This window comes from Hakea prostrata, chromosome 10 (genome assembly GCF_041222555.1).
Source record: "Hakea prostrata isolate BN-2017 chromosome 10, UWA_Hpros_2, whole genome shotgun sequence".
Classification (NCBI taxonomy): Eukaryota; Viridiplantae; Streptophyta; class Magnoliopsida; order Proteales; family Proteaceae; genus Hakea; species Hakea prostrata.
The window spans coordinates 31,380,303-31,404,318 of NC_142609.1; the positions used below are offsets into that span (position 1 = coordinate 31,380,303).

The window sequence follows — 24,016 nt, forward strand, 5'->3', positions numbered from 1 at the left end:
ATGAGAAGGAGAATTGGAGAAACCAAAAGGAAGAGTGGTCGTCTGTAAGCCATCACCATAAATTTTTAAAGTGCATTATCTCCAGTGACATTTAAATTGCTAGAGTTTATCTCCTCTCGTACATCCATTTGATAAAGAGACCACAACCTATCGTTGTTGCTAGAAAGGCTCAAAACACTGGTATGCGTATGACAGAATCGCCAAGGGGTAAGCCGGATGGGGAACCCAAAATCTTCCCATGGGAGTCTAGGTTTTAACTGCTCAACTAACTTATCATTGGGAAATCTTGCTAAGCTGTTGGGTCTAAAGTAGTGGTGCGTGTGGTGCCTAGCGTGCATGGATGGACGTCACATGAATTCTATTAAATCTCAACCGCAAAAAGTGAGCAGCAAACTATAGCAACTTGAGTGAAGTAAATTTTTCCTTAATCAGAATCCAACCATTCTTTGTCATGTCCATCCACTATAAATACCACCACCAGACACACCAGCCTAGCAAAAAATTCCATTATCTGACTTATGAACTAATCATAAATGATACCATAAGTTAACACGCTCCCCTTTGAAAATAGAATATTCATTTACAGAAAAGATAACAAGAGACCACCGGTCAGCAACCCATAAATGGCACAAAGAATATTCATTTTTTTAGAAAGAAGAAAAGACCCCAAGTCCGCACGAAAAAGCTTGAGTCATGCGAGCCATCAAGCCAAAATTTTGACCGTTAGATTCGGTAATTCCGTCAAGATATTGATCTCAACCGTCGAATTTTGACGGTCAAGATTGAAATTTTAACCGAAATTTGGATCCTACTACTGAAATAGTATGACTTGATAATGCGCAGGACTCAAGCACGACCCAGGTCCGCAAGTCGAGATTGAAATTTCAACCGAAATTTAGATCCTACTACTGAACTTGGATGGCTTGATAATACGCAGGACTCAAGCACGACCTAGGTCGACAACCCATTAATTGCGCTGAGATGAAATCTGAAGTCTAAACGTAATGGTAATCAAGAGTCTAGATTCAAAGTAAACGGTGAAACTTGACAGGTTTTATTTTGTTGTATTCTAAAATTTGCGTGCTATACATGACCAGAATTTCGTGATTAGAAAGTCTTGAAGAGATTTCAGGGAGTTGAATGAGTCAATGAGAGGAGGATGACTCCTAATTTTCAAAAATGGGATCGAGTTGGGGGGTAACATGTTATTGTAGAACGTGGCAATTAAGTTACCCTACTCCAAATAATTTCCAGAACCATATGTCAATCGAATTTGATTCTTTGCTTTGCCTTGATTTCCCTTCTAGGGCAAATATGATTTACTCTCAATTATGCCTCTTAGTTTTTTTTGTATCAATTATCATTCTATATTATGAGGTTTTTTCATTATTTTAAGTTATTTGGCATTTATTATCGATTTTATTTTTACTTAAAATAATAGAAAATTTTCTAAAATCCATAATGAAATTTTTGTCTATCATGAATTATGGTGAGAATTTCATTCTCTTCATTTATGCACAAGTTTATTTAAAATTTTATGGTTAATATGAAGGTAAAATAGTAAGTACATATTTTTTTTAATAAAAATCATACTTTTTCCCTCTTATCACTTGCTCATTATTATTTACTATCAATTTTTTATTTAGACACCAAACTTATTTTTCATTCCATAATTTATTTTTAACAAAATTCACCAAATCATTTTTCATTATTGACCAATAATGAATTATCGTACTTATTTCTTTTAAATAGACATAATAGAGAATGAGAATTGATACAAAAAAGAGCCTTGGTTTTCTTGATTTGCCCCTTAACTCTGTTTGCCAACGAACTCACTCTTTTTTCTTCTTAAATCAATTTCCATTCAATACCTTTCTGACTTTTCGTTTTGACGTAGGCTTACCAATACTTTAACATGGGTAGGAGGGGCCTTTGGAATTCAAAATTCTTGTCATATCAGTTCCAATTTCTTTAATGATCAAGACATATTTTATCATAATCTTCTAGTTTGCCGATGTGGACTTCAATGTATTTTTTTTTGGTCAAAAAGAGAAGTAAAAAGACAGGGGACGAAAGAAAATTATATAGGGTACTGTATCTTTTTACTATTGGTCTTTGTCATATCTGTTTTATATCGTCCGCTTCTTGCTTGACTTTGATTTTCAATATCAAATACTGATGGAGATCAAGTTTTTTCCTAATTTTCCTTTCATAGTGCCTCTCAATCAATGATATATTAGAATGTTATATGAATTGGGGGATCTTTACTAAAATAAAACAAAAAGAATACGAAGACCGAGTTTCCGGTAAGTAATCATAATATTCATTTCCATTATATTAAGGCAACGTTCAATATCGTAAGATATCTTTTTCTTTTTATTTGTAGTCGAAGAGGGGATTTTTTAATTTCAATCAAAATTTTTTTATCAATCAAATAGTAATATTGGGAGAAAGGATCAAAAAAATTAGTTGAGTGATACTGATTGAGTCGGCTTTCTAGATTATATATAAACTGTCAATACTAAAATAAAATAAAATGAATTGGAAGACTGAGTCGGCTTCTAATTTCAATTGGAAGACCGAGTGATACTGATTGAGTCGGCTTTCTAGATTATATATAAATTAGTTATGTCATTTTTTCCTAATTTTCCTTTCTTGGTGCCTCTCAGTCAATGATATATTAGAAGGTTATATGAATTGGGAGATCTATACTAAAATAAAATAAAATGAATTGGAAGACCGAGTTTTCGGTAAATAATCATGATACTCATCTCCTTTATATTAAGGCAACATTCAATATCATAAGATATCTTTTTCTTTTTATTTGTAGTTGAACATATATTGAGGGAATCTTTTTAATTTCAATCAAGATTTTTATGTCAATCAAATAGTAATATTGGGAGAAATGATCAAAAAGATTAGTTGAGTGATACTGACTGAGTCAGCTTACTAGATGATACATAAACTGTCAGTACGGGGTTATGTCATTTTCCTAATTCCTTTCTTAGTGCCTCTCAGTCAATAATATATTAGAAAGTTATATGAATTGGGAGATCTCTACTAAAATAAAACAAAAAGAATTGGAAGACCGAGTTTTCAGTAAATAATCATAATACTCATCTCCTTTATATTAAGGCAACATTCAATCTCATAATATATATTTTTCTTTTTATTTGGAGTTGAACATACATTGAGGGAATTTTTTAATTTCAATCACGATTTTTTGTCAATCAAATAGTAATATTGGGAGAAAGGATCAAAAAGATTAGTTGAGTGATACTGATTGAGTCGGCTTTCTAGATGATATATAAACTGTCAATACGGGGTTATGTCATTTTTTCCTAATTTTCCTTTCTTAGTGCCTCTCAGTCAATGATATATTAGAAGGTTATATGAATTGGGAGATCTATACTAAAATAAAATAAAAAGAATTGGAAGACCGAGTTTTCGGTAAATAATCATGATACTCATCTCCTTTATATTAAGACAACATTCAATATCATAAGATATCTTTTTCTTTTTATTTGTAGTTGAACATATACAGAGGGAATTTTTAATTTCAATCAAGATTTTTTTGTCAATCAAATATTAATATTGGGTGTTCGAAATAGAAAAGGTCAAAAAGATTAACTGAGTGATACTGATTGAGCAGTTTTCTAGATGATATATAAACGGTTATAGGGGGTAGTGTCATTTTTTGGGAACCGGTTTTATTTTCTAGTCCACCAAAAACAATATTAGTAATATATCAATATTTTGGCGATATATCGTAGAATATCACTGAAATTTTGGCAATATTAGTAATATATCGCCGAAATTTCGGCGATATTCTGCAATTTCAAAATTCGGTGGCCGTTTCAGTTTGCCTTTCACTGAAATGGGGGAAATTTGGTGAAATTCATTGAAAAATTGTACATTGGTTAGGATATTCTCAGGTACCTCCTTGGCACAACTAGTTGCACACCTGAAATTGTTACACACCATGGTGGGAGTACCGCTGTTCCCAACCCTACTCATGTGGATGCCAAGACCAACTTGTCATGAGCTGGATCATCTCCAACTTATCACTTGACATTTGCCCTATGTTGTGGGTCTTGAAACCTCTAGATACATAAATAGTTGTTGCAATCTAGATAGTTGTTGGAGATAATGTTTCAAAATCTCGTAGTCTATCTCAAAGTTCTACTATAAAATAGTCCAATTATACATGTAACTATTATAAATAATATTGATTGTGGATATCCATCACCCCCCCCCCCCCAATAGACAATACTTCCAATTGAAGATCTCAACCACCTCAGTATATAATCTTGGTGTATCACATTCCCTTCGTAATTGAAGATTACAATGATCTCAACACGCAATATTCAGTCAATATTTTCATTCTATGCACCTTCTACCTTGGGCGGCAATCTATCTTTCCATATCAAGAATATCTTATTATGTGCAAGAATCATATATTGTATTTCCATATCAGAGTAGATGCTCCTTCTACTATAAATATGTAATGCATTCAACTGAATGAATCACTTCTGATTGATCTTGTTCTAGTTTTCTTCTTGCCCTCTGATATATTCTCTTTATTTTATAACACGTTATCAGCACGATTCCGCTCGAAGTAGTCATGTTTTGAGCACAAATCTGTCGTAGTAATTATGTACAACTCCGCTCGAAGTAATCGTGTTTTGAGCACAAATCTGTCGTAGCAATTGTGTACAACTCCGCTCAAATTAATTGTGTTTTGAGGTAAATTTTGATATTAGTTTTTATGTTCAAATATTCTTTTTATTCTTCATTACTTCAAATATTAGAAGATGCACTTATTATTTAATGTTTACATGAAATTTAATTTGATCTTTTATTCCTCTTTTATATTAGCTTACATCATGTCAAATCTTACGAAATTGGAGTTTGCGGCCCTCGATATAACGGGCAAGAATTACTTGTCATGAGTCATTGATGTTGAGATCCACCTTGACGCTAAAGGTCTTGGAAATGCAATTATGAAAGAAAAAGATGCATCCAAATATGGTGAAGGCCATGATTTTTCTTCGCCATCATCTCCATGAAGGATTGAAAGCAAAATATCTGACTGTGAAAGATCCACTTGAATTGTGGATCAATTTAAAAGAAAGGTACGACCACCAAAAGACAGTAATCCTACCTAAAGCTCGCTATGAATGGATGCACTTGAGGTTGCAAGATTTTAAATCTGTAAGCGAGTACAATTCTGCAGTTCTTAAAATTAGTTCTCAGTTGAAATTATGTGGAGAAATTATTACTAATGAGGACTTATTAGAAAAAACCTTTTCAACTTTTCATGCTTCAAATATGCTGTTACAACAACAATATCTTGAAAAGGGTTTTAAGAAGTATTCTAAATTGATCTCATGTCTCCTTGTGGCTGAGGCGAATAATGAATTATTAATGAAAAATCATGAAGCTCATCCTACTAGTTTTGCTCCATTCCCTGAAGTGAATGCAACAATTCATGATAAGCATGAAAGAAGACAAAATTATAATCGTGGTCATCCAAGAGGTACATTATCTATTGATGGACATCCAAGAGGGAGTGTTATAAATAATATTGATTGTGGATATCCATCACCCCCCCAATAGACAATAATTCCAATTGAAGATCTCAACCACCTCAGCATATAATATTGGTGATTCACATTCCCTTCTTAATTGAAGATTACAATGATCTCAACACGCAATGTTGGCAGTCAATATTTTCATTCTATGCACCTTCTACCAGTGCCGCCATCCTTTGTGATTGGAAGGACAGGTACCCTCGGCCAAGATGCCTCCCGACCAGCCCAAATCTGTACTTGTACTGTTGCGCTTGGAAAGAAAAACCCAACCCGGAGGATTGGATTTGGACATGGTATAAATATGGCAAAACAAACTGATGGAAGGCTCAATTGAGAGCTCATAGCAAAGCCCAAGAAAATTGACGATGTGACGCCAGCTGCTCGGGAGGAGCATTCCAGGGCAAATCTCCCAATGGTTCAAAACCTCAGAAAATAAAGGATTAAAGAATGGAAGCCTAACACCACTTTCAATGATATCTAGGTAAAGCAAGAATTCATCCGGTGGATTGGAATTAGCTCTTTTGTTGGAAATAGGAATCCAAAGGAAATAAGACGGAGGAAAGGAGTAATAATCGGTAGTAGACGTCAATTCAACGTCGGTATACTCAGAGACAAAATAACCCGGACCTTGAGCAAATCTCTTGAACGTTCAGGAAGCTTTGGCAGCAGATTTTGAAGATTGTGGTTTTTTGGAATAAAAAGGCAAGGTCAGCCCTTTAGATTTCTTCTTTCTATTCCCTTCTTCAAGCCACCTACCAATTATCCTATTGCCTCCATCACCAGACAATTCGGCGGAGGCAGAAGCAGTAGCCTCGTCACCGGAATCTCTCTGATCAGCATTTCACCCAGAGGAACCCTTATCAGAGGATCTATCACTACCCATTTCAAGGAGGGTTTGGCCCTTACTTCCAAGTTAAAAGAAAAAGAAAGTTTGAATGCTAGTGAAGTAACCAAAGAAAAATAAGTAAGGAAAGCAGAAAAGAGTTAATGAACTTACTTGTTCACCGGAGAAGAAGAAGGCTTGAAGAGCAAAAGACTTGCGAGCGCCAGAAGAAATAACGACGAAATTCGAAATGCAAGAGAATGAAATTTGAAAAAGGTGGTTGATTTTAAATAGGCAAAGAAGCAACTGCGTGTACGGTCAGGATCAACCTAAATCAACAATCGTGATTGGGAGACATTTCGAGAATAATATATAAGAAAAATCAAATCAAAACCGGCGATGGAAGGAAAAAAGTTGTCGTTTCGAATGAAGTCAATGATGATCGCGGCTGGAGTAGACACGTGGTGGCCCCGTGTAAAAAACGAAGACGTTTGAGTCGCCCAAGGAAAACAATGACGCAACATAATAAATGCGATTTGACGTTCAAGCAAGCAACAGACCGTTCGGATTCTCCATCAGAACAACTCATGTTCGGCGTAAGACAAACCAAGCCCTCGGTGTTTCCGAACGCCTGGTCTGGGGGGCTCATGATACGAGTTCATCCTCGGTTCAATCCTTAACTCCGGTCGAGAGCCACCCGACCATGTTGGGTTCAAACGAGCCAGATTAAACGATAGCGTGATAAGGAAGGAACCTTGCACGTCCGAAGGCAAACACGAATCTGTGAAACTCGGGATAGATAACCCATCAAGAAGTGGTTGTTACCACTCATGGAAGTGGGCAATCATGCAGAAAATGGTAACTGCTAGGCACTAAGGGCAAGAGATCGTGTGAATAAGGGAATTCACCCACTACTCCGCTAAGGAATCTTAACTGTAAAGATCTGACGGCTACCAAGAAAAGGCTCGAACGTATCTAACGGTTGGGATTGGAAGGTAAAAACTATATAAACCTTAACCAACGTACAAAGAAGGTAACTGAATCGTATTCCCAATAATCGTATTCAAATTAAAGTTCTGCAACTTGCCAAAGCTGTGTGATTAGTTCCTTAACTGACTTAGCCTTCGGAGGTAGCCTCCCGACCCCCACGGTCGGGCCACGTCTGACGTTGTTTTGCAGGTCATTCATCAGTGATTTAAGGGCTGAGCAGATTTTGGTTGCATCAGGTATAAAGACTAATTGGACAAAAATGAGAAACTTCTTGAAGGTGCCCTCTTTTGGGGACGAGAGAGATAATTTTCTTGTTTAGACTTCAGAGCATATAACTCCTAATAAAAAAGTATTAGACCAAAGAAGTGCTCTTTCTTGAAAATTATTTTCTTAATATGAGACGTGATGTCCGAACGTTCCTATACCTAGGGGTGTAAGCGGACGGATTCGGATTGGATAGTGGTAATACCATATCCGCATCCTATTATATTCGAATGGATTCAGATAATATCCTATCAAATTTTAGACGGACTCTGTCGGAATCGGATGATAATTAGATATTTATTTTCTTAAGTAGATTCTTCTAAATGGGCATGAATACAGATTGATACAAGTTTACATCTTTACCCTTTTATTTGTGAGGGTTAGGTTTGAAATTTAAGAATTTAACAACTTTGGTAGCTATTTTAGTAGAAAATCTAAAAAAATAGTCATATCATGGGTAAAAATTTATAAAAATAAGAATAATAAATCTAAATAAGTAACTTAATCAAATAATTTTATCGGACGGATAATAATCGGTAAGAAAAGGGCATATCATATCCGCATCCTATTAGTAATCGGATAGATTCGAATACCCCTAAACAGATGTGGATGCGAATTCGAAAGTGGATTTCGGTTATCCATTTACACCCCTACCCATACTTGCAAACAAAACAACAAAAAATCCTCTCCTTCTGTCTCTCTCTCTCTCTTTAATTTTTATAATAAAGATCCAAAAGTAATAACGAGGGTAAGTTTTCTGGTTGGCAAACTGGATGTGGAATAATGTGATTTTCTCTTTTTCAGAGTAAGAGTGGAGGGAACCAAGAACAGGGGTAGAAAAGCTTTTTGTAAGCATTTTTTACAACGTTAATTGCTGTCCTTGAGTGACCTAACCGAATCAGAAGCTTACTTTTGAAAGAACTAAATTTCACAAGAAGAAAACTAAAGAAAGAAATCCTCTATCTCTCTGCCCCTCTAGATTATTTTAGTTTCATCGTTTCTATGGTGGAAAGTTTCCATAGCGTAGTTGTCACACCCCACCCGTCGGTCTCGGTTACCCGCCTGACAACCCGTGGGTGCGATCCGTCACAAGATCCAAGGTTTTAGTCTATCAACAATATTTAAGACAAATATAGATAATCAAGAGCAAAGAATATTCAATAACTGAATTAAATGAATTACAGGAGTCCAAAATACTCCAATATCAAAGGAAAGAAATAAAGAATAAAGGATAAAACAAAAATGAGGGCAGCGGAATAATTCAAAAGTATTTATATCAGTTTCTTTCCAGTTTGCTTTTCTAAGTCAATGAACTTAGACTCCAGTTTAATAAGGTGAGGGGTCCTCCAATTCTTCTCCAGTCTCTGTGCGAACTGCCTGACCACCTTTCGCCTCTGACCATCAACCGGTGCGATAAGCACACTCCATGCACCCGCAGGAACTCCCGCACATGTTATTTCCATCTCCCACTGGAAGTGCCACATCTTCTTCAAATGGGATGGTTCCTTCATAGGAAACCAGCCCATCTTCAGATATAAATCCTTCTTCTGTATAGGCTAAAAACATACAAAGAATAAAGGAATGAGTTCTAAAGAACTCAGTAAGAAACAATCATATATCTCATCCATCATCCAAAAATGCCATGATACAACAGTAATATGAATGAATGCAAAATATGAATGATGCTATGATTTCTAACTATGCAAGTCTCTAACAGTTGACATGCTTTAAGAATAAACACCAGCCCTCCTCTGGGTAAGTCTCATCACTCTGATCCGGCAAGAACTGGTTACCTCTGTAGGGATCCAGGGAAAAAGGGAAAGTCCACACCTGGCTCACAAACCATGCATGGTTAGGGGTTAAGTCCACACTCTCTCACCACGACCATTGGTAATGAGTACTGGCGCATGTCGGGGTTTCTAATCCAATGCAAGGTCATAATGGTTACATGTCTACATGAAGTCCAGATACATCCCCTATGGCACCAACCAACTCGGTTCAATATCCTTCACAACCTAGGAGTAAGAATCCTCACGGACTGGCTACCTCTGTTGGACTCTACTCTTTAACCCTATGGTCATCCACATATTATTGGGGCGGATGCTCTCATGATTCCTCACGACACCCGGTCCGGTCCTTGGACATCCATGAGCCCAACCCTAACATATGCAACCCTACCATTTCATGACCAACAGTGGACCACCAAGTCACATCACTGTCTTCACGGGTCACTCGGTTTCAATCCCCCTACCGAAAGGATAGTAGCATGTGGGGTACCTAACCATGCAATCTATACTCATCCTAACAATGTCATCAATTAATCATGATAGTGCTGAAGGTATCAGCAGGCATGTGTCCCATTCCACAGCCTCCTGATAACATCAGCCAAGATATCCCAAAAGGAACACCCCAACTATCATAACCATATACCAATTACCATAATCATATAACATTCACAATTCACCAGGTAATTATGAATCAAGGCAAACAGCAGTAGTATATTAGAATTAAATACAACTACAACAGCATATAACAATAGAAATTAAGACTAACAACTATCAGATTAACATGTTCAAGTATATGTAGATAGATAAGATAGACTGTCCTTACTTGTATATAACTGAAACGTCCGTAAAATGGAATCCCGTAACTATTAGTAGACTTTTCTTTTAAACAGTAATCACCTAAACACAGGGTTATTAGAATATATAAGTCACATGAAACAATTTGAATCGAGAACCGAAATCCAATTGGTCATCATTTACAACCCGGTCGCTTGGCTTAAGTTAAGCGACCGCCACTAGTGACCGCCCCAAAAACAGTGAGTTTCAATCCGAAACTCAGGCTTCTGATTACTCAATTTCAATCCGGATTTCGAGTAATCTTGACCTAAGTCTCGAATTAAACACTCCCTAAGCCAAAAGGGTGAGAGAAAATTAACCATTACCATCAACAGATTACCCATAACCCTCTCCTTGATTGGATTAACCATCTCACGGAAGCAGAGTTCCGTTTACGGTTATTCCGTCTCAAGTAGATTAAAAAAAAGAGAGTAAAAATATCCAAGGGGGTAATCACAAAGACGAGGGAAAAAGGGTAAAACCGATCTAACGGAGAAAAGAGAGTAAAGAACGAAGGGTTAGTTCAATACCTCACGCCAGAGAGCCAGAGAAGAAAAGAACTGATCTTCCAAGTCACTGTCAGTACTCCAGAGACTCTTTCGGATCTTCCCCGCAGCCGTCTAACCTCCCAAATAAGCAACCATGAATAAAGTATTCATTAATTAGACGGAGGTTGCCTTTTATAGAAGTTAGGGGGCAAAATAGGGAAAAATCCCCGAAAACAGACCGGGCGGTCGCTTGGGCCGGTCGCTTAGGTTGAGCGACCGCCACTAGTAATCGCCCCCATGTAATTTGCCATACAAGGGTGCTTTTACTAGGGGCTTGATACCCAACGCCAACCTAGCCCTAATTAAGAGATGAGGGAGATCTTACCTTCATTCCGGACATCTCTGAACAACACCTGACTTCTAGAATTCCCAGCTTCAACCAAGGCAGGCTCTTCAGATAAAGGATTCAGATCCATGGGTCCTGGGTATGGATCATGGGCTTCAATCCGGATACTCCACAAGTTCACCCGACTAGACCTTCGGGTTCTCGGACCTGGAATATGGATCTCGGGTTAGAAATATGGGGGGTATTACAGTAGTCCTCTGAAATTGATGCGCTGGCGGATGAAGAGTTTCCATATTGTTTTTGTGGTGGAGAAAGTTGCCCCTTTTTTGGATTCTCTAATGATACTTTTTTTTTTTTTTTTGGTAAACAATACTTCATTCAATAAAGAAAGAAAAGTATAGACACATAGTTGCATGAAAACATAAGGTTCAAACCGAACCAAAGAGCGAAAATCGACCAAACTGTCATACATGCAATAGACAGGGTCATCCTAAGTAAGGGATGGGTCAAGCCCAATTTACCCTTAGAAAGAAAGCTTCAACAAATGCAGCACCAAATAAGCATCGGCACCCACATAGGAAAACAAAATACACGCCTCAAAGGCGGACACATAACACGCCTCAAGGGCAGACAGACAACACGCCTCAAGGGCGGACATGGATACACAACACGCCTCAAGGGCGGACAGACAACACACCTCAAGGGCGGACACGGACACACAACACGCCTCAAGGGCGGACAGACAACACGCCTCAAGGGCAGACACAGACACACAACACGCCTCAAGGGCGGACAGACAACACGCCTCAAGGGCGGACACGGACACACAACACGCCTCAAGGGCGGACACAAAAGTTGTTCGGTTGTCGCAATGGTAACATCAAAAGTGCGGAGGAGGGTCGAACTTGCCATCCGGCACTGCCGTAGAGGCATTCAAGCTTGCTGCTAAAGAACTTGTATCTAGCTTTGGAGTTAATCGGCGGTGTGCACCAACGATCGCTGCAACCAAAGAAATTATTCATTATTTAAAACTGAAGAAAGGGAAAAAGAAGTGCTGCAACTAAGGAGAGAGATCGGCCGGAAACACAAACAGATCGAAGCCAAAAGCTACAGATCTGAGTGTCCGAGCAAAAAAAAACAAGAGGCGGAAGAGGAGAAGGAGATCGGAGACGAAGAGGTGGAAGAGGAGAAGGATATTGGAAAGGCAGAAGAGGAGACGGAGATCAGAGACGGAGAGGCATGTGGCAGAAGAGGAGATCAGAGACGGAGAGGCAGGAGGCGGAGACTGGAGAGGCGGGAGGCGGAAGAGGAGATCGGAGACGGAGAGGCGGAAGAGGAGACGGATGAGTGGAAGAGGAACAGGGGGCGGGAGGTGGTGAGGAGATCTGATACGGAGAGGAGATCGGAGGAAGTGGAAGAGAAACAGGGGAGGCAAAGAGTACTAAAATTTAGGCGAGCCTGTCCGCCTCTGCTAGAGTTTCGTTTTTTTTCGCCTCTGCTAGGGTACTCAGATTCACACCGTTCACATGTCTTTGGGCGCTGAAGTTGACTCTCTAATGATATTGCCAAGGGGAAAAGTGGTCCCCTAGAAGAGGAGACAAGCAAAGTGAAGGAAAGAGATGAAAAATCATCAATGCAGAATTTGGTAAGACCAACACCATTTTGTAGTCATAGGTTCGACTCCCATTGAGGCATATATAATATATTCTAGTGGTAAAACCAACTCTTCTTAGTTACTCATTCTATTAGTATTTAAAGAGAGGGGCCTTCATTTTCACCCACAATTAAAGGATCACCAATAAAAAAAACCCTCTATATTTCTATGAGTATTTGTTCATGGATTCTATTTAGTGTTTTGTTTATACCCTTTTTTATAACCATGGATTCAACGTCATGAGCTGACTTTCATATTTGTCGAGATGCCAATGGGTTGGCAGATTCCCTAACTAGGAAGGCTCTGTCTATTCCAAGTAAAACAACATAGTTGTTATCCGATCCCTGGTTATGTAGTGTTTTGTCAACTAGGTGCTTTTCTCGGTAGTTCTTTGCTTTTTAATAAAATGTCTATTACGAGTACATGACTTTTTTTTTTTTGTGGGATACATTCCACTACTTTCTTTTTTTTTTTTTTTTGTGTAGAAGATACATTCCACTACTTTGAATACGCTGGATGCTGACAATTATTTCCATTGACTATTTCTATTTTATCTCATGACCTGTAGATTACTTGCATAAATTAATGCAATTTAATAAATTAAATTGGTAAGGAAATGAACAGATTAAAAATTCCCAACAACACCAGCCGCCTCACACAGAACTTTTTTTTTTTTTTTTTTTTTTTTTTTGCCAATCTCACACAGACTTCACTTTAAAAGAACTGATGTCGGTCTTCAGATTCCTACCTCATCAACACATTCTCAACAAGTGATGGCTTGCACAAGACTACGCTTCCTCTTCCTTTCTCCTATTCTCTTTCTCATGTTGGCCACTAACATCACTGCCGATCCCCTTAGATACTCCTGTTCTTATCTTTCATATACTAATCTCACCCCACACAGCACCAAATACTTAGCCAACCTCGACCTTCTCCTCCAATCTCTATCTTCCAATGCTAATTCTACCTCCGGCACCGGATTCTACAACACCACCGTCGGTGATGGTTCAGATAAGATCTATGGTCTCTTTCTCTGTCGAGGTGATCTCACATCCGAAGATTGTCAAACCTGCGTAGAGACGGCCAGTGCAGAGATCAAACCACTTTGTCCCAACAACACAGCAGCACTGGCTTATTATGATAATTGTATGTTGCGCTATGCAAACGAATCCTTCTTCTCAGTTTTGCAACAAGAACCATTCTTTGAAGCTCCTGCTCCAAATAATCTTGCCAACTTGGATCAGTATAATCAAACTGTGGCGGATTTGTTGCATAGGCTTATGAATCAAGCTCTTAATGGTTCTTTCGTAGCTACTCCTAAGTACTATGCAGCTGGTGAACAGGGCTACTATACAGGCTTTGATAATATTTATGGGTTAGTGCAATGCACTCCTGATATAACTTTGAAAGCCTGCAATTCTTGCTTGACTGATAGTATCGATCTCGAAGTTCCAAACTTGCTCTATCCGAAGCAAGGTGGGAGAATTCTTAAACCCAGTTGTAATATAAGGTACGAATTCAACAGCCCTTTCTATGAAATAACTCCATCACCTCCTGCAACTCCTCCATCCACAAATTCAACAGTCACCACTGGTATGTATCTCTCTGCTGCAATGAAATTTTATTTTACATTTTCTTATACTTTCTCCGTGTTATTGATGAAGTCCAATCTTGCATAGGATCCAGATCCTCTCCATCCAAGTCTCTCGTCGGTCCACTCTGTCTGACTATTGGTGGACAGAGAGGATGGTAACCATTAGATGCAAAGGTTAAAATGGGAATTAGTCCCTATAGAAACGGCAAAATGGAATCAGTCCATTTTCAAAAGGTTTGGTTTGGTTTGGTTTCTAGACGGACTGACTCTGTTTTAGTCTTTGCACCCGGCATCATTCATCCAACGGTCAGTCGGATCGGATGGATGAAAGGTTTGGATGAAAAGGATTTGAATTCATCTTACAAAATCAGAATATCTGGTTTCGGGATATAATGACTGTGAATCGTGTTCAGATCACCCAGATCTTTGAATCAATATTTTTTTTTGGGTAAAAATGTTTGAATCAATATGAAGTTAACATAAAAGTTTACTTTTGAGTTATGCAGGTAAAGGGAGACGTTCAACTCAACTCATCATTATCCTGGTTGTAGTTAATGTTATGATATTTATTGTAATTATTATAATCTCAGTCCACTATCGACGTATTCGAAAGAGGAAGCTCAAAGCTAAATGTAAGAAAATATGGCTTATAATTTTGCTATCATTAGAAAATTTATTGAGATAACAACCATCTATTTTAATTGAATTGCTATTGGTTGTGAAATATTAATTTGCATATATTGCTTGAATGAAGGTGATCAATTTGAGATTACGAGTGGTGACTGCATACAATTCAGCTTTGATCAAATAAAGGCTGCGACAAACAACTTTTCAACTGAAAATAAGCTCGGAGAAGGAGGATTTGGAACTGTTTACAAGGTTACTTGATATTTTTTATTCAATAATTTGCGTTACACTATAGTATTCAATTTCAAATACATGAAGATAACTAAAATAGAACATTGATAACATGACATTCTATATCTCTTAACTTCAATTTTATACTCAGGGACGAAACCTTTTGAATGGACAAATAGTAGCTGTGAAGAGGCTCTCAAGAACTTCTAAACAAGGCCAAATAGAATTCATGAATGAGGTTAAATTAGCAGCCAAGTTGCAGCATAGGAACCTTGTTAGGATTCTTGGCTTTTCCCTTGAAGGACAGGAAAAAGTGCTCATCTACGAATTCGTGCCAAATAAAAGTCTTGACCACTTCATTTTTGGTTTGGCTCTCTTTCCTTCCTTTGAACTTGATGGTGATACTCACAAATAACTACTGTATGATTTGACATTGATAAGCATATTACATGATTTGAGTCTTAATTCTGTACTTTTTTTCTTATGTGCATGTATATAGATCCAATTGAAAGATTACAACTGATTTGGGAGAAACGTTACAATATCATTGAAGGGATTGCTCGAGGGCTTCTTTATCTTCATGAAGATTCTCAAATAAAGATTATTCATCGAGACATGAAAGCCAGCAATATTTTGTTGGATAAGAAAATGAATCCAAAAATCGCAGACTTTGGCATGGCAAGGTTCTTTCTAGCTGACCAATCTCAAGCTAGAACCAGAAGGGTTGTTGGAACATAGTAAGTTTAAGCTCTTTGAATGGTCGTACTGTTGTTAGAAGCTTTACATGAAATTTTTGAGAATGCCAGATTAAGGATTATAATTTGATATACTTAACACAAACATAATTATTAACTTATAGCTAGCCATCCTCTAAACTTTGAGGCTAATTAATAATGCTAAATGAAATACAGTGGATACATGGCACCTGAGTATGTAATGCATGGGCAAGTCTCAGTTAAGACAGATGTGTTCAGCTTTGGGGTCTTACTATTAGAGATCGTGAGTGGCCGAACAAACAAAAGTTCATATCAATTAACTGGAAGCATGGAGGGTGGCCTTCTCAACTATGTAAGCAAAAAACACTCTTAACCAATTGAGTAAATCTGAAGTCTATCTATTTGTGCCATTTGTATGCAAATACAGATAGTCTGTGCTAATTGACCTGTCTGTGTTGATATATTGTTGTAGGCGTGGATGAAATGGTCGCAAGGATCAGCTTTGTCATTGATAGATCCAAATCTGAGAGGAAACTACGATAGATCTGAAGTGATTAGATGCATTCACATTGGACTTCTATGTGTTCAAGAAAATGTATCAAACAGACCCACAATGGCCACTGTTGTTCTCATGCTCAATAGCAACTCTGCCTCTCTTCCACAGCCTACATCAACAGCATTTATACTGGGTAGGGATGGCAGCTTTGGTGGATGTTCAGGTCTATCCACAAATCAGTTGGAAAAAAAGTCGATAAATGAAGTGTCACTGACTGACTTATCTGCTCGATAGTGTTGGTGATAAAAACAAGTTCACCACCAGGTGCCTGGAATGATTACCTGAGGGGTTTGAGTTAATAGTCTGCAAAGAGTATGCAGCTAAAGAGAATTGATGGGATTCATACTGCTCTGACGCACACCTTCTTGTTAGATTTACATTAATTTCTCTTCTGGCCCGACCCCTTTATAAATATCTGAATCAATTGCAGTCTTCAAGGAAGAAAGCATGCACCATCTTTTTTTCTGGGTAAAAAACAGAAGTAATGAGTAATTGAGTTGTTACAAGGAATAACATCTAAATATGTAGAAGCCAAGCATCCGTGCATGGCAAATTCCTAGGCTGCTCATTTTTTGGATGGAATTGTATCGATGAGATGCTTGCCTAGTCCTCAGTGAGAGTAGTGAATCGCCACATAAATAAATGTATATATAAAATTCTACCACTTTAAATACATTGGAGATCATGTTGATGATTATTATAAAATTTTGCTACTCATATTACCACCCTAATGTGGCCAAAATTACATTTGGGTCAGAAGGGAAACTAATACTAGTAAATCTAGTTAACTTCACCGGTTAAATGACCAAAAATCCTCATGTAAAATTAAAAGAGATAAAATTGCTAATGTACCATTTTCTCTCCTACCATACACCAATCCCCTACATCCCCATACCCACACTGAGCCATCCTACCGGAAATCATCCACCACAAGTCCCACCGAGCCATCTTATTGGAAATCATCCACCACTAGCCCCACCTTGTCAGAAATCGCCCACCACAAAAGAAAAAAATAAAAATAAAAATAAAAAATATAAAAAATATAAATAGAAGAGGATCAACCACCACAATCCCACCTCACCCAGCTATAAATCCCCTCACCCTCTCCTCTCCTTTCCTTCCCATCAACATCACTACCCCACCTTCTCTGCTACCTTCTTCACTAAATGCAACTTATTGTCTAAAGGCATATTTGGTTACATGAATCCAGAGAGTTCTTGGATTCACAAATGAGAGATTTACACCTGTTTGGTTGTGTGAATCCCTGGATTCATGAAATCTAGGGATTCACCTTTTACACTAAAGATTTCACTTCTACTATGAAAGTACTAAACATTTGAACCATGACTCCATAGATGTTTTTTCAGGATGAATCGATAGATTTCATTCCAAAGATTCAAACTAACCAAACAATTAATTTTATGAACCATGACTCTATAGATTTGAAATCTCTAGACATTTTAAATCTCCATACTCAAGTAAAGACCCTAATCTCTGCAAGAGGTTTTGATCTTTGTACTTCAACCACCACCCTCACATATTGTTATCAAATGGAACCAAAATTCTCTCTCAAATCTATGCTCTTCTTCATCCTCCTCTCCTCCGATTCACCATGCTTTTGTTGTTATGTTGATGGAGCTAGAATTGAATATATCCTTTCCTTACTTATCTCTGAACTGGAACTAGTCACAACTCGCTGGAAATTGGGTTCCTATCAGTGGCAGACCCAGGATGCAATAGTGGGGGGGGGGGGGCGAAAAATGAAAGTCAGATAACCTTTCCTTTTGGGGTTGCAACTCTAAATTATTTTATTAAATTAAAGAATAGACCACATATATTTTGTGGGGCCCACACATATTTGAAAAAAATGATAAATTATTGATAATGATATTTTTTCCCCGACAAAATATAGGTAAAATTAAAGCAATAATATAAAAAAAATATACACATGACTTCAATTCTAAAAAGTTAGATGCAAACCAAAATTTTCTTTGGTAAGAGATGTAAACCAAATTAAAAATGAAAGTCAGATAACCTTTCCTTCTGGGGTGCAACTCTAAATTATTTTATTAAATTAAAGAATAGACCACATATATTTTGTGGGGCCCACACATATTTGAAAAAAATGATAAATTATTGATAATGATATTTTTTTCCGACAAAATATAGGTAAAATTAAAGCAATAATATAAAAAAAATATACACATGACTTTAATCCTAAAAAGTTAAATGCAAACCAAAATTTTCTTTGGTAAGAGATGTAAACCAAATTTTTTTTTAGGTAAGAGATGCAAATCAATGGTAGTTAGTTACCTACTAACTATAGACAAAATCAAATTAAAAAGAATAACAAAAAAAGAAAAAATAAATAAATTGAGAAAGAGAAAGAGACCTAATTGCGGAGTATATTTTTTTCCAAATTTTCTTAAGCCACGCTTATAGAAAGGGAAGAGAATAAATAGGAAAAAAAGAGTAGAGAGGAGATAGGAGAATAAATAAGAATTGAAGAATTAGTTTTTAATTAGAAATAACATTTTGATTTTTAAATACCTAATAAGAATTTTTTTCAAAAATTTCCTTTAACCCACATTTATAGAAATAGAAGAGAATTAATAGGAAGAAAAGATGAGAGAGAAGAGAGGAGAGAATAAATAGGGATTGATGAATTAGTTTTTTATCAGGATTGACATTTATGCCCATCATTTTACCTTTAAAAACTGTTCACAATATTGGGGGGGGCCAAATAGTGACATTTCACATTTGGGAAGAGAAAAAACAGGAAAAATTAAAAGAATTAAGGGAATATGCATAAATTTTTTAAAAATCCGGGGGGCCATGGCCCCCTCCGGCCCCTTCATAGGTCCGCCCCTGGTTCCTATAGTCACCGGTTTCGCCATTGAAACTTATGATGTCGTATAGATATGGTTAAAGGTTCGATAGAGATAGATAGGTGAATTTTTAATGGAGATGGTGTACTAAGTTGGTTAGTTTAAAGAAGGATCCCCTCCGTGCATCTAATCCGTCCAACCACTGGATGGATGATAAGTAGACATTTAATCACAGTCATCAGATTTGAGTATGTGCTTAACAGTTGCAATTAAACCCATCCAATGTATGAACTAGACGCACGAAGGGCTAGACATAGAGGATCTGTGTGTGTCCTTTAAGGAATGCTAGTGTTAAGGATATTTTCAGCTCTTCGCAAATAACCTTGGCTGAACCCAGGGTTGCCCTAGTTGCCATATCATCTCCAGCCATCAAGCATATTTTTGGAAAGACATGTGGATGCATAACAACCCTGGCCGAATCCTTATCTCCAATAGAAGAGAATCTCCAGAGTTATGCCTTATCTGAAACACAAGTGGATTTTCATAATTTTACGTTGTCTCAAGCACAAATGGATTTTCAGAAGCCTACATTATCTCAAACACACAAGGGTTCTCCAAAGTTATGCTTTATCTAAAACACAGGTGGATTTTCTTAATTTTACATTGTCTCAAGCACAATTGGATTTTCAGAAGTCTACATTATCTCAAACACACAAGGATTTTCCAGAGTTCTATATTATCTAAACAACCAAAACATCTTCAGAGGTTTACCTTATCTCAATCACAAAAGAAATATTATCAATATAAACTCTAGTACCTTGCCTTACTTGTATAAATAGAACTCTACCAGAGTGCAACAATCCTAGACTTGTGATGAACAAGGACTATAACTTTTATATATGAGATCTATCACAACCACAAAGAATCGAGGAAGCAAATCATTATCTTCGTGGACAAAGGTTGCACAGTACAACCAAACCATGTACACACTGTTCTACATTCTCCCTCTGTCCCCATCTCTTGTTTCTATCCTCTTAGCCATGCAAGGTTTCCAATAGCCAAAGAAGTAAAAGTTAAAGAGATCTTGCCTAAGAAAGTTATATCTCATTGTTATAATCAAGAACGCTATTGAGAATTGATGGATCTTGCTGAAATCTTGATTAGTTTCAGTCTTCCACTTCTGCCCCAATTTTGTTAGTGAACTACTTGGATTTGGCGGCTGATATGGAGAAAATATAAACAAACCTGGTTCAATCTTGGTTCGACCCTCGACTCCGGTCGGGACGAAGGGAATCGACTCGCTTCTGAGCGAGCCGGGTCCAGAAGATAGGTTGCTGAGGAAGAAAACTAACTCAGTCACAAGCACGCCCTAATCCGATACGATCGGAATAGGCTAATCAACCTAAAGGCGGCTAGCAGTATTTGGCGGCTGTCACTCATCGCTATTATATGGATAACTACCATATAAGGATCATATTATCAATGGAGTCATCTACTAGTCCAACTTAGTAGAGATCTATCACTTAACGGATCTATCTGTTAAGATCCAACGACTATCCGAAGAAGGCTCAAATACATCCAACGAAGAAGATTCGAAGGTACACTCTATATAAGACATCACTTACCCATAAGGTAGAGGATGGACAAACACACATACACAAATACATACAATCTGAATTGTATTCTCGTTATTCATTCCTTAGCTCTGTGATCCAACAGAGCCGTTTGTGATTAAGTTCATCAACTGACTTAGCCTTCGGAGGTGGACTCCCGATCCCAGCGGTCGGGCCACATCTGACTTTCGTTTTTGCAGGTCATTCTTAGGAGATCTAAGGGCTGAGCAGATTTTGGACGCATCATTTGGCGACATCTGTGGGAAACGTTTCAGAAAGCTATGGTAACTAGATCAGCGGCAGCTGCTGCGGCCCAACGAGAAGTTGGCATCCAAATTCCCAGAGTGAACAATCCGGATATTCCACAGGGAAGTCGACCCCTTGAAGTAGATGGTAGTCAAGGGGGTAATAATCCTCCAAATTCACTCTAGTATCAACTGGATCAACTGAAACTCCAGATGTTGGAGATAAGTCAGGCACTCTATGTGCTAACAAGACAAGTGGTGATACCACAAGCACCCGATCATCGTGATGCAAAAAGGCATGCATTACAACGGGATCAAAGACTGATCGATGAGCAGAATGTTGGTCAAAATTTTCGGCAAGGCGACCAATTGCGAGAAAGAGAACCTAGGAGAACCTGAAATCTCCCTAGGTGAGACGATCGGTTTGACGGACCACAAGGAAGTACGACTGGTTCTAATACAAGGTTGGTTACAGGAGTACATACTCACTCGCCAACTATCAAGTGCGTTGCTCAAGTAATGATCGTGTTGCTCGAGATAATGATCGTGTCATCGGAGATCGGTAAGCACATATTGGTCAAGAATTGGCCAATATCAATCAAAAGCTCGGACAATTGGCGAGAGGGAGAATAACCGATGATATATATTCGGTTATCCGAAAAACTCCATTTGCCGGCCCCATAGCCGGATATCAGTTTCCTCATAATTTCTGTTTGCCAACTTTTTCCACATTCGATGGTTCGGGAAATCCCACGACCCACATTAGCTATTACCAGCAGACTATGGCAGTTGTAGGTAATTCTGATGAAATCCTTTGCAGGGTCTTCGGTTCGTCCTTGACTAGAGCAGCACAAAAATGGTTCTCGAATCTCCCGTCGGGGAAGATCGTGGATTTCGACGAATTGACGCGCAAATTCATAGGATGATTCCAGAGTGGAATCCAAATCAAAAAGACCGAGGAGACCTTGTTTACTATTAGACAAGGGAAGAGTGAATCGATTCGGGAATACCTGAAAAGATTTAACAGGGTTACAATGGAGATAGAGAATCTAGATTAGCAAGTAGCTAAAACTGCTTTGTTCACTGGACTCACTAACCGACGACTCTTGGAGTTATTAATTCAAGATATGCCTACCACTTATGCTGAACTGGTACACAGATGCCAAAAGCAGGCAGAGGTCACGGAGATCCTAGACGCACGCCAAGGGGACAATAAAGCCTCTACAAAAGAACAGAAGGCTCCTGAGAACAAGCAGAAGCCGAAACAGAATGTTCGCGATCAAGTCGGAAAGCCTCATCAGGCTTGGCGGCAAAGATCTCCTGGTAAAAGTGAGTATACTCCATTAAATACTCCTCGGGCTGATATTTTAAATATTATCAAGAAACAGAATATCTTGAAGTGGCCTCCAAAGCTTCCCACCAAGCCTGGGGAGCAGGATCGAGAAAGGTATTGCCGTTTCCACAAGGATCACGGTCATTATACCAATGATTGTAGATATCTAAAAGCAGACATTGAGAGATTAATATCTCAAGGACACTTGTCCAATTTCGTCAAAAGAAGACGAGAGGAACCGTGAGATGCAGGTAACAAAAGGGACCGTTCGGTTAGCCCAAAACAACTGGCGGAGGCTCCTAAATCTAAGAAAGGTAAGGAGGTGATCATTGCTACTCGGTCACCCATCCTAACAATATTCGGAGGTCCCGAACCTGAGTCACTTCGGAAGCTGAAAGCAAAATCCAAGTTTGTTGGGACCGGAAAAATGCAAAAGCATAAAAGGCTGAATGGTGAGGGTTCGATCACCTTTGGCGAGGAAGATGAAAGAAGTGTTTGTTTACCTCATGATGATGCCATAGTCATCAAGGTAGAGATTGCGCGCCGTGAAGTACATAGGGTATTGGTTGACACCGGGTCTGCTGCAGACCTTTTATCTTATGAAGCTGATCAAAAGCTTAAAGTGGATGAAGACTTGATGGAGCCATCATCCACGCATCTATATGGCTTTGCAGGATCGTCTGCAATAGCGGAAGGATCAGTACAGTTTGACCTGTCAATTGGAAGCTTCCCCAAGGAGGTTACCGTTCGGGTAAACTTCTTGGTGGTTCAAGAGCTCCCGGCTTACAACGTCTTCCTCGGGAGACCATCGTTATCAAAGTTAGGTACTATCATTTCAACGAAGCACCTGAAAATAAAATTCCCGATTGAGATGGGGATCGGTCAAGCTTCATCTGACCAGAAAATTTCTCGGCAATGTTATGTTGCATATTTAAAAGATAAGGAGTGCTCAAGAAAGGTGACAGCGCTACCAATTAAGGTACGAGATGATTGGGACGAAGTAGAAATGCAAAGGCCCAAGCCGGTAGAAAAATTGGAACAAATCCGGTTGTATCTTGATGATGAAAAAAGAATTACTTATATCGGGTCTGAACAGCTGGGAGAATTCAAAGAGGAGTTGAAGTCTTTTCTTCAACAAAATAGTGATGTGTTCGCGTGGTCTGCGGATGACATGCCCAGAATTGATCGGCAAGTTGTAGAGCACAAACTTTAGATAGATCCAAAGGTGAAACCAATTATTCAGAGAGGAGAAATTTCTCCATAGAAAAGTATGAAGCCGTTTGAGGCGAAGTTGAGAAACTGAAGAACTCTAGTTTCATTGAACCCATTGAATGCCCAATCTGGTTGGCCAACGTGGTAATGGTAAAAAAGGCAAATGGAAAATAGAGGATGTGTACAGATTACACAGACCACAACAAAGCTTTCCCTAAAGACGATTACCCATTGCCCAGGATTGATCTATTGATAGACGCAACAGCAAGATATGAAACATT

General features: G+C 38.3%; 1 protein-coding gene across 1 annotated transcript; it reads left to right on the plus strand.

Moving 5' to 3' along the window:
• Positions 1-13,546: 13,546 nt before the first annotated feature.
• LOC149002473 (cysteine-rich receptor-like protein kinase 15) lies at positions 13,547-17,224 on the plus strand. The gene is made up of 7 exons (XM_089137220.1): positions 13,547-14,373; positions 14,881-15,006; positions 15,129-15,253; positions 15,384-15,597; positions 15,732-15,969; positions 16,144-16,300; positions 16,421-17,224. Exons 1-7 carry the CDS (start codon positions 13,554-13,556, stop codon positions 16,736-16,738), a joined length of 1,998 nt encoding a protein of 665 aa, XP_088993346.1. The 5' UTR covers positions 13,547-13,553; the 3' UTR covers positions 16,739-17,224.
• The last annotated feature ends 6,792 nt before the right edge of the window (positions 17,225-24,016 follow it).

Excerpts from the sequence above, each read along its gene's own strand:
- LOC149002473 (XM_089137220.1), top strand. The coding sequence starts at position 13,554 with ATGGCTTGCACAAGACTACGCTTCCTCTTCCTTTCTCCTATTCTCTTT. Across the intron at positions 15,254-15,383 it reads GATTTGGAACTGTTTACAAG|GGACGAAACCTTTTGAATGG; the intron begins GTTACTTGATAT and ends TTTTATACTCAG. Across the intron at positions 16,301-16,420 it reads AGGGTGGCCTTCTCAACTAT|GCGTGGATGAAATGGTCGCA; the intron begins GTAAGCAAAAAA and ends ATATTGTTGTAG.